Below are 16,916 nucleotides of genomic sequence, written 5' to 3'. Positions count from 1 at the left end.
CTGGCCTTTGGAATGGGGGCAGGCGAGCGAGGGGGACGTCTCCACTGCTCGGTTGTTGCCGGACTGGGACACCTGGACTGGACGGGCGTCCCCAAATCCAGAACCAGGAGCAATGGGGGTCGACTGGCGTAGGTCCGCGGTTTATGGACCAGTCGACCAGGATGGGGGGGTGAGGACAGGAGCCAGGTAACCAGGGGTGAGGGCCTCCCAGGAAGGAGGGTCAGGCAGGTGACTCACCCCAAGGATCAAGGCCAGTGGTGGGTGTGAGGCGTTTGAGAGGAGAGGTCCCAGGGATGGGAAGGCGGCTCAGGCGCCAGGGGACACAGCCTTCCGGGTTTCGGGCACCAAGATGAAAGGTTTGGTGCAGTAAAGAAAAGGGGAGCCAGGCCAAACTTTCTCAAAGGAAGGGGAAATTCACTGTGCCCCTGGGTGAGCTTCATGGACCCAAGGTGGGGGTCCCTGATGTCGCGCCCATTGTTGGGGGGAGATGTCATTTCATAGGGTGAGGAGAGGTTAGGCAGGAAAACTGGCTTGGCAGGGGGGGAAACTGGTTTAGGGGAAACAAAGTTGTTTTTTCATGGAGCCGAGTTGTTTTCTCCTGCTTATGGCTTCAGTTTCGGTTTGATGGAATCAAGGGTATTGGTGTCAGGACCATCTTGTTGTTTGTATGTGGGCTTCCCCATTCCTGGCCTTTCATACCAGCCTTTTGTTGATAGGAAAAGGGGCGACGGTTCTTTCTTTGGCTACTTCCTGCTGGACGGGGGCGAAGACCAGGGTGGGGGCTCAGGCCTGGTTATGAGACAGTCTTTGCAGGGACGCGAGGATATGGGTGGAGAAGGAGTTGGTTAAAGGTGGTATGGGACAGTTTTTGGATCCTGTGTTGGATGAAACAGAGTAAGCATGGGGCAAAAAGAAAAAATGAGGAGATTAAGATAAGAAGCCCTATGAGTGGTAATACTTTGCCCGAGGCTGTGCTGATCTGGAATTGCTGGGCATAGACAGAAGAACGGAAAGTGGCTAGAAGAGATGGGATTAGAAACAGAGGAAGGAGAGGGGCCTCCCCGGTGGTGCAGAGGTTGGCGGTTGAGCGCTGGGTTGTGAAGCTGCCCGTAACCTCTACAGCACCAGTTCAATCCCTGGCCTCAAGGCGAGGGTCCCACATGGCAGGCAGACCTCTCCTGCCGCCCACTGCTCCCCTCAGCAGTGTGCTTCGTCAAGTCTGCCTGTTCTGCTTTTCGCTTTGTCTCTGGTGAGTTCTCTCACCCTCCTGTGCTTCTGACTGTACCCAGTGCTTGCATAAATAAATCTTTAAAAAAAAAAAAGAAACAGAGGAAGGAGAATCAGAGGGCCTCTACTTTATAGGCAGAGTGGGATGTGGACCAGGGACACATTGATGCATACCCGAGTTGGGCCCATGTGCTCGCATACATACTGCTTGTCCACAGGGACCGGTTTGACACTGGACAGCTGATGCCAGGACGTGTTGCCCAAGACCTTGACAGCCATTGGTGTAGTCAGGAAGATCGTGTGTGGACCCATCCACTTTGGCGGAAGTGATTTTGGAGAGATGGCTTTCAGAAGAACCTGGTCTCCAGGGTACAGTAGGTTGACAGGTGCATCAAGGGACAGTCACAGGTTGTGGCAGACAACGGTCTGCGTGTTCTTGGAGCAGCTGTCTGAGCAAAGAGAAGTATGAAAAATGTCCAGCTAATGGCGTAGGTTGGATGGGGAGTTCATGGTTAGTAAGAGGAGGTTTGCCATACATCGGTTCAAGGGGGCTCAGGAACAAGGGGCCACAGGTAGTGGCTCGGAGGTGCATTAAAGCCAGTGGAGCAGCTCCACCCAGGATTTGCGCAGCTCAGTGGAGAGTCTGGTTAGGTGGTCTCTGGTAAGACCAATTACCCATTCTACCTTACCAGAGGATTGCAGTCAGGAGGGAATGTTTAGTTTCCAGGTGATGCCCAGGAAGGAGACCTGTGGAGTAATCTTTGAGATAAAGGCAGGTCCATTGTCCAACTGGTGATGGTGTCCACCATAGTGAGAAGAGGGTGTTATCTGCATTAGGGAGTGGAACACCCGTGAGGCCTGGCAGGATGGAGAGTCGAGGGTTGGGAGAGGGAGATGAGAGGGTCTTTGACAGAGTAGAATCTAACAGACAAGAGGGTGATGGAAGGGAGAGAGCCTGGTGAGTGAGTAAGTACTGGAGCCGATGTGGAGAACTAACGTTTACATGTTGGCCCAGTGTGGGTTTTAAGGCCTGTCTAGTGAGACGAGCAGCTGCCGCAAGTGCGTGCAGGCAGAGCTGCCATCCTCTTACAGTGGGATCCGTTTGTTTAGAGAAATAAGCAACTGGTCGCTGGACAGCCCAGGTTGCCCAGAACCCCTAGAGCAATGCCCTGTTGCTCATCTGTCAATAACAGGAATGGCTTTCCCAGGTCTGGGAGAGCGAAGGCTCATCTCAGAGAGCTTTGTCTGGATAAAGCAGAGAAAACAGGGTGTAGAAACAAAGAAAAGCATAATCATGATCACTGGGCCTACTAGGGGCAGGATCCATGGCATTAAGGGAGAGTTGGTCCACATTTGGATGTCCTGGCCCCAGCTTCGGCTGACGTAGTATCGATCAGAGGGGGCTTTGCTGGTCAGATGAGCAAGCCCATGAATGTGTTGGAGGAGGGGGAGACACCTTAGTACACATGATTTCTCACCAAAATCTCTCTTAGACCTTCAACACTTTCTTTTGCTTGCTTTCTTTCTAATGCCATTTCATTTTACCCATCCTGCTTTACATTATCTTAAGGCCCTTCGGAATATCCCTCTTCCATACATTTCTTTTTTCAAACACAAATACCTCACCTCACTTGCATTTACCAGACTTAGCAAAACCTTAGTTTTATAAGGAAATTGAACAACATCTAAACAATGATGAAAAAACACAAATTTAAGGTAGATAGCCCCTGTAGCTTTTCGTTCCTGTACCCAGTGACTTAATTGGCAGAGAATGGTGCGATATTATATTTCCAATTTGGCTAAGGTCACCCTGCCGTGTTTGAATCCAGGGAGGAGGAGGGGTGGGTGACCTTCTGGAGAGGATTTTTAAAAGCGGAAATTCCAGGTGGGTTGACACTGTGTAAGAATCCCAAGCTGCAAAAGCTTGAGATGACACTGGAACACCTAGGCGTGCTCACTGCAGAACTGAGATTGGTGTAGGAAGATATGCGGATTTTCCAGCTGAGCAGGTCGTGGTGGAGTAGGGCTGGTCTGTGAATAAACTCTGTCCGCCTTGAAGAGTCCTGTTTGGATTCTAATATACTGGTCCCTGAGTCTTTCTTAAGGGGAGCTGGAGAGCCTCTCTATCTGCTCCTTGCAATCTGCGCGTTTTACCACCTGGACCCAAGTCTTTGCAAGAGCTCCTGCATCCTCTATGCCATCCCTGTGCCCAGGATAGAGCAACAAGTCTCTCCCAGCAAGGGGGCACTATGGTCCTCAGGGAACTGAGCCTATAATGTGGGAGAGAGGCCCAGGGTTTCCCGCCTCTGGCCCTGGGGCCACCCACACAGCCTCATATCCCTCCTGGGTCCCTGTACCTGCTCAGCTCTCCCAAACCCCTCCACACCTCACCACTCACCTGCTCTGCTCCCCTCCAGGTGTTTCACCAGTTCCGTGGCCCTCCTGGCCCTTCACCTGCTCTGCTTCAGGGACATCTGTGCTCCAGGGACATCGGTTTTGCCCAGATTTCTGTGCTGCAGTCCCGTGGGTCTCATGCTGCTCCTGGCCCCTGTGACTGGGCCCAGCCCCCGAGCCTCTCCAGAGTACACCTCCTGTTCATCATGGCCACTGAGTGGTTGTGCTTTGGGGGTGGGGAGGCTTTTTGCCTGGTGTGGTGTTATTTTTAATCTTTGTTGCCTGGCAATTCGAATGCTGCACAGCAGCAACAAAATTTCAGGATAATTTCTAATACCCTGTCTCTGGCCCTGATGATTGCTGAAGGGGCCACTGCACTGGTAGGCCAGCCACGTATTGGGGGAGGTCTTAGGGTGGTGCTGGAGGGCTGGGGAGCTGGACTGATTATGTTGGCCCTGCTTTCCTGGTCCCTCTCCAGCTGGGGGCCTGTCTCAGTGGTGCTGCCGTGCTCCCCTGCATCCTCCAGCTGGAGGACTGACACCGAGGTGCTGTTGTGCTCCCCAGCGTCCTCCTGCTGGGGTCCGGCCACTGAGGTGCTGGTGTCCTCCCAGGCATCCTCCAGCACTGGGCCTAGTGCGGAGGGTCTGCCCATCGGGGCATCCTCTAACAGGGGGCCTGGCCCTGCGGAGGTGGTATGCTTCTGAGCATCCTCCAGCTCAGGGACTGTGGCGGAGATGACCCTGTTGACCGGCGTGTCATCCTTTCCCCTCTTTTGGACTTCCTGCTTTCGCAGGATACCTGGCCTTCATGTATTCCCCAAAATCTCAGGCTGCGGGGGGGGCATCCTTTCTGCTCTTTTGCACTGGGTGCTTTCGCAGGATACCCGGCCTTGGGGTATTCCCCGAAACCTCAGGCTGCGGGGGGCAGTCCTTGGAATCGGGGTCACCGGCGTCCCGGAAGGTGACGCACTTTGGCACCCGGAAGGTGACGCGCCTGGGCCGCTGCTCCCACTCCTCCTCATAGTCCTCCTCCCCCTCCTGCTTCCTGGAGCGGAGGATCAGGTAGGTGGCCATGACCTCATCATACTTGTTAGCGTCAATGGCCTCCCGAATTTCCTGCCTCTCGTAGCCCAGGCGCTCCATAACTTTGGTTATGGCCGGGTCCTGGGGGCTGAGCCACGGCTCGCTGAAGGGCAGGAGTTCCTTGCTAGTTTCTGCTACCCAGGCGTGCTGCTGGATGCTCTCCAGGGTGCTGCGCCTCCAGGGGTCCCGTGCCAACATTTTGTCCAGCAGGTCCTGGCACTGCACCATGAGGTAGTTGGGCAGCTGGACCCACCCGCCCAGGACGCGCACCCTGATCGCCCCGAGGTTGGGCCCCCTGAAGGGCAGTGTGCCGGTCACCATTTGGTAGAGCATGACGCCCAGGCTCCACACGTCCACCTTGGGGCCGTTGTACTGCTGGCCAAGATAGACCTCGGGGGCGCTGTATTCTGGGCGACAGCAGCACGTGCTCAGCGCCCGGGTGAAGTCCTGGATGCTGAGCTCAAAGTCCGCCAGTTTGACTTTTCCCTCTCCGGTCAGCAGAATGTTCTTGGGCCTCACATCCCGGTGCGCGATGCCTTTGGCATGGCAGTAGCTGAGGTCCGCGAGGATCTGCTGAAAGAGCGGGCGGGCCTCGCTCTCCTCCAGGGGCCCACGCCTGCTCAGGTAGTCCTACAGGTCTTCCCCCTGCACGTACTCCATGACGAGCTGCAGCTCCGGCCCGGTGTCCACCACCTGGAAGAGCTCCACGATGTTGCGGTGGTGAAGGGCCTTCATGCACCCCATCTCGCGGGCCAGGAGGCGGAGGTCCGGCAGCTCGGACTTGCGGACGCCCCTGATGAGCACCTTAGTGCCCGTGAGCGCGTGCAGCGCCAGTGTCACCTTGGCATGGGAGCCCCGCCCCAGCTCCCACAGCGCCAGGTAGTTTTTCCCTTGACGTCACTGGGACATAGCGCCTATGCACTTGGACTACGCTGACTACCCTCACCAGCCTTTACTGTGCTCACAGCCCTCGCGCTACCTCCGCTGACAGCTGACTCTCCTACGATATTAACAATTGTACTATTAATCTAGTATTAATAGTACTCAAAAAGTATTCACTAACCTCACTAAATACTAACAATGCCAACTTAACTCTACCAATACTAACTTCACTCAGCTTACTAGCAATACTAACTACACTACAAATAAATGAAACTACACAAACAAAAAATGACAAATGAGATGTAAATGTAAAAATATGATTAAAAACAAACTAATTAAAAACTAACCACTAAATTTAAGAATAAAACAGAACAACAAAGACCAATTGAACAAACAACAGAACAAACAACAATTAGAAACTAAAACCTGAAAACAAACAAACAAACCAAAATAAAAACCCAGAGAAACGACAAAGGGGAAGAAAGAACAAACAATGAAACAAGAACAGAAGGGAAAATGGGGGAGATCATTCGAAAAATAAAAATCAAAAAACTAAAAAATGAAGTAAGAAAATAAAGAAAAGAATAAAGAAAAAAAATAAAAGCCAATAACAAAACAATAAAGGAAAATAAAAAAACAAGGAAATAAAAGGAAAAAGAAAAAGTAGAAAAAGTATAAGCAAATACAAAAAAATCAAGGAAAATAATGGAAAAAAACAAAGAAAAATAAAGTAACTAAAATAAATAGCCTAAACAAATAACTAAATAAATGAACCAAAAGAAAACCAAATACCACAAAACTCGCTCTCACTCTCTCTGTTGGCGTCCGGAGTGCACAGGTCACTGTCCAGAGCTTCCCGGCTCCTGAGGACACAGGCGCAGTCCGGGCGGGCCTGATGGAGGCGGTGCCGGTGCCGTCACAAGGGTTCTTTGTGGCGTCAGAGCCAGAGGCCACAGCCATTGGCAGAGGGAACCCCCAGCGGTTTCTCAGCCTTAACGAAAAAGCTGCCGCTTAACGGCAACCCTTGGAATGCCCGAGAGGCCCTTTCATTTGTCCTGAGCAATCCCGTCCTGGGTTTTGGCTTTTCCAGGCGCCCCCATCCTGGCCCTGCCTTGTGCAGATACTTTACTGTCGCGCTCACACTGTGGGGAGAACAGCAAACAGGGGGCGCAGGCGGTTGGGCGCGCGCTGGGGAGCTGTCCACAGCCTCTGCCGCGCCCGCGAGGGCCCACGTGGCGCGCAGACCCCTCCTGCCGCGCCCGCTGCTCCCCTCAGCCGTGGATTTCAGTCAGTCTGCCTGTTCTGTTCCCGGCTCTGTCTCTGGGGAATCCTCTCACCCTCCCGCGCATCTGGCCTGCACCCCAGTGCTTGTATAAATAAAATAAATCTTTAAAAAAATTTAAAAAAAAAAAAGGAGGCACAGTTACTAGTGTTGGAGTGAACTAGTAAGGTTTAAATTCTAAAATTTTCAAGAGGTAATTTCAGGATTCTTTTTCAGCCTGTCTTTCTTTTTGGGGGCTAAAATTGTGTCATGGAGTCTAGTTTAGTAGAAAAATAACATTAAATAATAATACTACATACCCAATAGTTCTTTTGAGAAGGAATAACTAACAAATCCAATAGGTCATAACAATACCAATGTGCTTAAAAACTAAACAAAAATGTTAGAAATTCAGAATACTTTTTTTTAGGTTGCTTTTAACACTTTAGCCAAAATAAAGTGATTTAATAGTGATAAATATCAGGAAGTATAAGTATCATTGTTTTAATTCTATATATATTACATATATCAATACGTGCACTTACAAATGTATTAATATCTGAGGAAGGAGATTTAGAGAGGTTAATCATTTTTTCCAAGGTTGCCTATATATGATATTCACTCAAAAGAAACAATGACTAATAATTGAGAAACTACACTGTACTTTTGTGAATTGATAGTGTTCTAGTGATCAGGATATAGAGAGAATGTTGTGGTAAAACTGACTTTTCAGTGGCAGGGGAAAAAAAGCAATATAAATAAGTTTTAAAATATCCAACAGAGAAATAATAAATGGTGATAGGATCTGTACAAAGGATTTAAAGAAACCAACTGAATTTTCAATACCATTTAGGATAACATCAAGATATGAAACCCTTAAGGATATTTTTAATAAAATGTATGTATCTGTAAAGCTATGAAAACATTATTCTTTAATGGAAATTATAATACTTAAGTAAATGACAATATGAACTCTATTTACAGACCAGGATGCATACAGCAAAGTTTGAGAGAAAGCACAATTGCAGAGGGGAGCACAGAGAGGCAGAAATGACTGAATCACCCTGCAGTAAGAAAGGTGTTTGTTCTTTTGGTGATGAGTTTAATGTCTTTTTTTAATGGTGGTTTCTTTCACTCTATAGAAACTTTTTAGTTTAATATTGTCCCATTTGTTTATATTTGCTTTCATTTCCTTTGCCAACGTAATTCAATTGACAAAAGTCGTCTCTAAGGCTGATTAAGGAACTCAGTCATTTTTGTTTTTCTGTGTATTTTGTGATTTCAGAACTTATATCCATGTCTTTATTCCACTGTTGGTGGAAATGTAGACTGTTTCCCTTCCTAGAAAAGTAGGATAGATATTTCTGAAAATACTAAAAATAATTCTACCTGATGATCCAGCAATCCCATTCTTAGATATCTCTCTGAAGTATACAAAAACACTAATATGAAGGGATATGTGCAGTCCTATGTTCATTGTAACAGTATTTTCAATACTAAAGTGATGGAAGCAACCTAAGGGTCCAACAACAGATGAGTTGGTTAAGATACGGCGCACAACACATGAATACTACTCAGCTACTAAAAAAAACCCCACTGGATTAAATTGTGCTATTTGCAATAATATCGGTAGGACTGGAAGAGACTATGACTCACAAAGAGTTAGTTAGAAGAAAGGTAATACCAGAGAGAGTAAATGGTTTTCTCACAGACAAAACTATAGCCTAACTCGAAAATAAAACAAAACTCTCTTACTTAGAGACCAATTTTCCATCACCTACAAAAAAATTTATGGGCACAGAATGACCTACATCTATATCAAACATAGTGTTTTTCATTAGACTGTTATTTCATTGCAATCTGGTTCACTATGCAAACTTACAACATAAAAAGATAATGAAGAGCTATTTATTAAAAGAGATGGATGAAAGAGATCTGAAAAGTATTATCCTTCGGGGCTACCATGTGAAACCCTGCCATTTGCTATTTTCCATTTTGTTATAAGAAGAACGAAAGGTTAAATATATTCATATTTTAACTTTGACAGTTACCAAAAAGACTCTTTTCAATTTCAGAGTCACTTAAAAACTAGAAAAGCTGTTCATATCAACCATGCATACCAATTAATTTAAATCTAAAAGTTGCCTGTTACATGATTCATTGATCAGCAAAGACATTCATTTTATATTAAATTCTATATGGCCAATATGGCAGTGAGAAATTATTGGGAAAGGGGCCTCGCTGGTGGCTTAGGGAGTAAGTCTCAGCTCTGTCACTGCTATGGCCTGAGTTCAATTTCCCACGAGGGAGCTAAGCCACATAGGGTGCAGCAGCCTTCTCCTGTCATGCCTGCTGCTCCCTTTAGCAGTGTATTTCAGTACATCTGCCTGTTCTGCTCCCCACTTTGGTGAATCCTCTCAACCACTGCACCTCTGGTCTACACCCCAATTCTTCTATGCTTAAAAAAATACATTGGAAAGAGGTGGCAGTCTTTGTTTGGAAAGTCTGCAAAGCAGATCAAGGAGAAAAGCCTTTAAATGAGAAACTAAATGAGAAAAGCCTTTAAATGAGAATAGTACAGAGCATTATGATGAAGGGATAAACATGGTAACTCAAACTAAAGCATAAACTAACTGAAGTGTAAACATTTTGAGAATAAATCAGTCAGCTAATTCTGTGACATTACATTCATTTATCAACTCTTAATCAACTTGTTTCAGTGTACTTCTGCTACATTGTCTAGTCCACAAATCACTATACAACAGAATACAACTTAAATACATGAAGGGAAACTCCATTATGGAAGTTTGAGGATGGCTCACAGCTATTCCATGCAAATACAGTTTGGGGAACCTCACCTCAGGAAACCACAGGAAACAGGTCTTGGGCCCAAGTCTCTACAAGGGTGGTGCCACAATATGCCCCCAGTGGGGCAGAGAAGTGTGCATGCATGAGCCACAAATCCATGTTCCTCCTTGGAACCCGGGTCCAGGTTAGTTATATAGGCTTATGAAACAGGACTCGGGCCCAATTCCAAAATGTGCTAGGGATCAAACCCATGGCAATGCAACCCTGCGTTTCGAATTACATTGTGAGTGCTCCTGCATCAGGAAATCATCTCCTCTTTTTGCCACCGTGGAGGACACTTGATTTTCCTAGGGCTACAAGACTTAAGGAGTGATGTATTACTATCTCATCTATTTCTTTCTCTATCGCTGTTGCCTATTGGAATGGCATTAAAATTAGCCAAATCAGACTGGAAAGGAAAGGAAAACAAAGAAATAACTGCAGGGGACATAATTTGAGGAACATTTTCCAGGACATAATTTGAGGAAATTCAAGGATTTTCTTTATTATTGATACAGATGTTGGCTATATAGATCAATTGAGGAGCAAAGAGAATTAGAAATTTCCTCCACATCTGAGGATTGGAAAGCTGATAGTATAATAGAGACTATGATTCAACTAAGAGGCCCACATAGTAAGACCTCAGTAATGGATCATGGTTTTTAGCAGTTACGTAAGCAAAATACCCAAAAGCAATAATTAATATATATGTGTGAGTGTTACACTAATTTATAACACTGTATAAATTTTTGGAGTACAGCTTCACACCTATTAAAATGTGTAATTCCACACCACACACACCAACAGAGTTCTAATGAGCCTCCACTAACAGGCTTCTCCTAACACACCCACCCTCTCCAGGGGCAGCTCCTCCTGCCAATTGTGTCTTTGCAAGCATCATCTTCTTTCCTTTTGTGTGTGTGTGTGTGTGCCCTCACCCCACTGAAAGGAGGACTCTGGTGAAGCTTTTCTTGGAGGTCACCCAAGAACCCCCATCTGTGACCCCAACACCTCTCCCAAACATCACTCCTCACCATTGTCACGGTTATGAAAACAAGGAAAGTCTGAGAAACTGTCATCCAGGCAAACTGGATGGGATTATTGGGCATAAAATGGACATTAGAAAAAACTAATTAAAGTATGGCGTTTAATTATTATGTCAACATTGCTGCATTAGTTGTAAAAAAAATCTGTGCTCATGTAGAATGTTAACAAAATGGAAATGGTGTGGGATAAACAAGACCTGTACTGCCTTTGCAACTTTTTTGTAAATCGAACAGTATTCTTTAACTGTTATTTTTTAAAATACTCTCAATATTTAATAGGTTATAGAAGGAAAAATTTTTTTCTTTTCCAGTTTTCCCAGGTATCACCGTCCAGGGACTGGAGAGAGGGGTTCTGGGAGAAAAGCGGGAAACCTCACACACAGGGCAGGCTCCGGAGTCTCCTCTCCTCTGAGCCCTGCTGCTCTGACTCCTCACAGAGCTTCTCACCCCAGGAAGCCGCCCTCCAGCAACCCCAACTCTGCCCACCTCAGGCCCCGCCCCCTCCTGGCGGCGCCACCAGAATCCGGAACAGCGCGGCAGCGCCCCCGTGTGGCCACAGGGCTAAGCACAGGCGACCAGAGCTGCCCTTTCTCCTGCTCAGCCAGGCCCTCCCCAGGCTCCCTGGGCCCCCAGCGGCAGGACAGGGATCTGCACACCAGGGGGCGCCCAAGTCTCGTGTCAGGTCAGAAGTCCTCAAATTTTCCTAGTCCTATGGACAAAGGACAAAAGCAGGTTTCCAGGTGATAACAGCTGATTCCCAGATTATGGGCAGATCCCCCAAATATAGAGGTTCCTTCAGTCTTGGATGGATCCTTGGACTCCAGAGTCTCTGTAGTTTGTTTCTGCTTCTGCTTCCAGGGGTGAAAGCGCCTCCTCCTGGGAATTAACATTCAATTCTACCCAGGAGCCCAGGTCCTCACCCAGGAAAAGGACAAGATTCCAGGACAACGCCAAGACCCGTGGGCCGACCACCCATCCACGTCTTGCAGCAGGGGAGAGCAGGAGTGATCAGAGCCGGGGAGAGACCCGGGGAGCTGGTGGTGGTGTGTGGTGGATCATTGGTGGAAGGGCCGCACCTAAGAGGAACAATAACTATAGAAAGATGACCCATGCTATCAGAAAATAAATAAATAAATATACATCTTTTAAAAATTCTCCATCCCTGAATGAGGGGAGGGTGGAAGAGAGCCCCCAGGGCATCACTAGGAAGATGGGGAGGCTCCTGGAAATGGAGCAGAGGATGAAAATGGGGACTAGGGGATGGGGCCCAAAAGGAGTGGTGGGGGCACCAGAGAGGGTGGGGCCAGGAAGGGGTAGCATCGGGGACACTGTGAGGGGAAGGTCTGTGTGGGTGACGTGGCTCTGGCTGGGGCTGGGAGAGTCTCTGTCTCCCCTGGTGGGACTGCAGAGGGGCTGGTGCTGTAACTGACCAGGGAATCACTTAAGTTCTGGGCCTTTCCTGTCCGTGAAGGGCTGGTGTGACTCAAACACATACACTCAGGCTGATGAAGGAGAGAGATGAGCAGAGGACAGATGGTTAGGAGGAGGCCCCCATTTCCTGAGCCACAACATCCTCCCCAACTCCCTAGTGCTGGGGTGGCAGGGAGATTCCTGGAATCAAGAGGAGGTGATTCAGGGAATCAAGAGGAGAAAGGCCTGTGCTGCCCTGGAGGGCCAGCCCTGGGGGATGATTTGCCGGCTCCAGAGCCCCACTCCCTGCAGGCGGGTCAGAGTCAGCCCTGCTCAAAGCTCCGTGCCGTGACCCTGCAGACACTGCTCTGGGGATAGTATAAAGAAAATAAAACAGCAAAATTAGATGGGAATCTAAAAACGGTAGAACTAATTTTTTTAAATCACATATTTTGAAGGACACTTCAGAGGACATGGAAACCTTGTCTGACAGCCCATTGTTATCAGGACCTTGACGGTCTGGTGAGCTACTCTGGCCTCCACTGTTTCTTGTGAGAAAACAGCCACTGATCACTTTAACACCTGAATATTTTACTGGTTTGTACCAAATCACTTCCTACTTTGCACCTAAAATAAAGATCTGGCATCTCCAGTCTCTGAGGGGCAGGTGGCAGGAGGGGCTTCACTCAGAGGCTCCAGCTCTGGGTCCCACGAGGCTGCGATGGGGACGAGATGTTGGCGACTCTGAATGGCCGTGATCAGCGTGGAAGGACCTGCCTCAGAGCTCATGCATGTGGCTCCTGGAGAAAACCCTCAGGTCCTTGTCCTGTGGGCGTCCCTTTAGCTGAGGGTCCACCGTGTGCAGGGAGTCACCCCAGAGAGGGACCAGGGGGGAGCCCGGGCTGGAAGTCTCAGCCCCTGTGAGCCTGACTCTGTGACATGGCGCGTCCCTTCTGCTTCATTCTCCTCACGAGGAAGAGCCAGCGAGTCAGACACTCTCACGGGGGGAGCTGTCTCCCCTCCTGTGTATCACAGAAGTGGTGGAAAATTGAAAACCAACTCAGTAGACCTTCTGGACACTAATTATTTCCATTCTGCCCACATGAAAAATAAGCTGCCTCCCACCCAAGGCCCCTAAAAGTCCCTCCCATCACAGAAGCAGCATGACGTCAGCATCTCATTGCATGACTCTGGACCACGCAGAGGAAGCGCCTTGGGAGCATCTGTGCAGTGAAACCGTCTGTGCTCAGCTCCTCGTGGGCTCAGGCAGTTTCCTGCCTCACAAGACCTCGATGAGGATACAGTGGAGGACAGACACAGGTCAACTTGTGGACCCATTTTTTAATGTTTTTAAAGCAAATTTATTGAAATATAACTTTTGACCATTGAATAATTTGTTGAAGGCTCACCTGTCATGTCCTTTTGGTAAGTGCAGATAAGGGCAATCATCCCATACTCTACCTTGAGAACATCTCCATCACCACAACAACCTTGTTTCCTGGGCCTGGGCCCATGGGCACCATCCTCATTTTCCCCTCCCCAGCCCTGGGCAGCCAGAGTCCACTCTCTGCCCCTGGGGATGGGCCGGGGAACTTCTCTCTAAACACATCCCAGGCAACTCTGCTGACACAGACCTGCAGTGAACATTTGGGGTACCCTAACCCAATGCATGCTGGTGCCCAGGAACATACTCCACAGGGTGTTTAGGTCACAGAGAAACACATGACCCCACCCAGGAGGCCCTGCAGCCTGGGGTGTGTGAGGAGAGAAGGGCTGCAGTAGCTGCCTCAGAGGGGGCCAAGGGCAGAGCCAGGGAGGTTCCTTCCTCAGCAGGAAGGGGATATGGGAGCTGGGCTTTGAAAGCCAGATGTGGGCACAGGAACAGAAGTGGCTCAGGGAGCTAATGAAAGGCTGACTACATGACCTCAGCAGTTACTTTCTCCATGTGACCTTGGAGATCCCTCCCCAGCACTCTGAATTGGGAAGTGATATTGTCCTGACACCCCTGCCCCACACCCCCTCAGAAACAAGGACATGGAGACTGAGGGGTTATGGCAGGGCCCAGGTCAGAACCCCAGCCACCTGGCTAATGTCTGCGCCTCTGGACCGACACCATCCTCCATACTGACCAGGGGACCAAGGAGGCAGTGACCCTGGAGCCCTCACCACCTGCTCCAGATACCACACATTTCTTGCCTGGATTTCACTAAAGACAAAAGCACAGTAGTAAGTCATCATGTCATCACCCTTTATGGAAATGAATTGAACTCACCAAAGAACAAGACACAGAGTGACTGGTTGTACCAAAAAACAAAACCCAACTTTATGCTGCCTCCAGGAGACAGGATCAAAACAGCCCCACTGCGGGAGACAGGTATAGGCCAGGATGCTTCAGGAGCTGCCCAGGGTGGGCAGTTCACACCCCCACTGCTGGAGCAGCCAAGACAGGGGGAGGATCCTGCAGGCGTGATTGTATTTTTTTTATATTCTTCTTTTTTTTATTTTTTAACTTCACTTTTCACTTGTAAACACTATTTGCTCCCCTCCCCACCTCAGGTGTAGTCCCCATAGAGTTTCCTTCTCCAAGGCACCCGTGCACCATCACCTCAGTCCCCTATCTCCTCCCTCCCTCCCTCTGGTCCTCTGCACACTGGGGATCAGAGAGAGAGACTGAGACAGGGACACAAAGGAATGCGGCAGCAACAGAGAGGACGAGAAGGACAGGGACACACACAGAGAGTGAGATGAGGACAGACCAAGAGAGGGAGAGAGAAAATCAGAGGGACATACAGAAAGAGAAAGGGAGAGTCAGCCAGTGAGGACAGGGAAGGAGACAGAAGTGGCCTCGCTGCAATCAGTCACTGTTGGAGTGGACACCCCATGCCTTGGGCAGCCTCATCCCAATCAGAACCCAGCCCCAAGTCGATACAACCTCCAGGCAGGTGGGCAGGTGTGTGAGCAGGGAGGGGACCCTGAGAAGTCTGTGGCCAGCACGTGTGCACTATCTGTGGCCCTGGCACCTTGACTGGGCCCGCAAGGCCCTGTAGGGCACGGCCAGAGAGGAGCAGGGCTGACAGGCACACTGGGTGGGAGGACAGGCACACTGGGTAGGAGATGTCTCAGCAGGGCTGGCCAGGCCTGGGTGAGGCATGTGCAGGTGCCCTCTCCCGGGTGGGACCCTCCAAGTGCTGTAAGCCTGACACCAGCCTCCCCTCCAAGGGCAGCAGAGAGGAGTGGCCCACTCCCCAGGACCGCCCCAGGGGAGGCTCCACACTCTGGAGCTCCTCTGTGCCCATGGGAGACGGGAGCCTGGAGTTGCCGATGCTGCAGGGCCTGCTCCCTGGCAGGGAGGATGAGCCAGGTCAGCAGCCAGAGACCGGAGTGCCCAGCAGGGACCCCGGCTACGTCGCGCCATCCAAGGGCTCAGGGAGGCTGTGTTGCTCTCAGTGTTGTGGACTGGGCCTGGCATGGAGGGTGAACAGGAAGTGGCCCAGGCAGCCATGGTGGTGGGGGGCATCTGTCTGAGCAGGAAGTCCAGGGAAGGGGACCCAGGAAGTGACATCACCTCTGCAAGATGACAGGGCACACATCACCTCGGAACCCTGGTCCACAGGCAGTTGGTTCTGAACCAAACCTAACCCAGCCACTTGCCTGGTGGGCCTGGACCCGGCACCATGTTTTGTTGCTGTTTGCCCAGCTCTCCCCGCAGTGGACCCAAAAAAGATCCCCGAAACTCTTGTTGCACTCAGCTGAAAGGCATGAGGAGCCTGTATTGACGTCTCAGGCCAGCAGCAGCACTGCCCCTGAGGAAACTAGGGGTCCCTGGCAGCCTTTATATTGATTTGGGTTTTGATTTTGCTTTTTTCTTTTTATTTATTTATTTTTTAATTTTTTATTTTATTTTTATGCAAGAGCTTGGGTACAGGCCAGGCACATGGGAGGGTGAGAGAATTCACCAGAGACAGAGCGGGGAGCAGAACAGGCAGACGGACCAAAGACACTGCTGAGGGGAGCAGCAGGCGAGTCAGGAGAGGTCTGCCACACCATGTGGGTATCTCCCTGGCCAGCCGGGAATTGAACCCACACTGTGCAGAGGCTGCAGACAGCTTAACAGCACTGTGCTCAGCCTGATGTGCCACGGGGAGGCCCTGATTTTGCTCTTTTCCTTCTAGACTTTCCTGGCCCCTTTTGCCCCTTTCCTATTGGCCCCCACCAGGAAATGCCTTAGACTCGGGTCCTGTTTTGAGCTAACTCTCTTTGGCTGCGCATTTACCCACAAGCGGATGGGTAACTTTCGGTGCTTGATTTGGAAACTGTATTCTTCCTGTTTTTCTTCTCTTTTTTGCACACTAATTGTATTAAAGTTATTTTCCACTGAAACTTTAATGCACTGGAGTATGTTTTGTCTTGATGTGCTGGGTGGCAGAATCTATTTAGAGCAGACAGGTTTGGGGGTCCTAGGGCACCCCTCATCCTGCCCTGTAACAAGGGGATTCCTTCTCTTTTCACATCTGGACCTGATCTGGCCCTCCATGGCCAGTGTGTTCCCATCACGCCCTGCTGTGCCCTACCTGGGAACCCTAATTTAGCTGACCTCTAGACGCTTCCTAAATGCTCATTCTTTTCCAGGCCTTCTCTGTCCCTTAGTATATGTCGGTCCCTTTGCCTGGACCGTCTTTCGCTGCCTTCTTCACTAGAGAAACATATGCTTCACCTTTTAAGTCTCCTAAAATGTCACTCCTCTGAAGGGTTGGAGTTGGGATTCCT

General features: G+C 49.4%; 1 protein-coding gene across 1 annotated transcript in view; it reads right to left on the bottom strand.

Moving 5' to 3' along the window:
• The window catches only part of LOC119251061 (golgin subfamily A member 2-like), a 111,685-nt gene that overhangs the window by 66,939 nt on the left and 27,830 nt on the right, over positions 1-16,916 (bottom strand). The window contains 1 exon segment of the mRNA XM_037518565.2: positions 5,094-5,273. Within this exon segment, the coding sequence (XP_037374462.2) occupies positions 5,094-5,273 (180 nt within the window).

This window comes from Talpa occidentalis, unplaced genomic scaffold, assembly GCF_014898055.3.
Source record: "Talpa occidentalis isolate TD23 unplaced genomic scaffold, MPIMG_talOcc4v2.1 talOcc4.2, whole genome shotgun sequence".
NCBI lineage: Eukaryota > Metazoa > Chordata > Mammalia > Eulipotyphla > Talpidae > Talpa > Talpa occidentalis.
The sequence above is the reverse complement of the archived record's forward strand: the minus strand, read 5'-3'. Positions and strand labels throughout refer to the sequence as shown.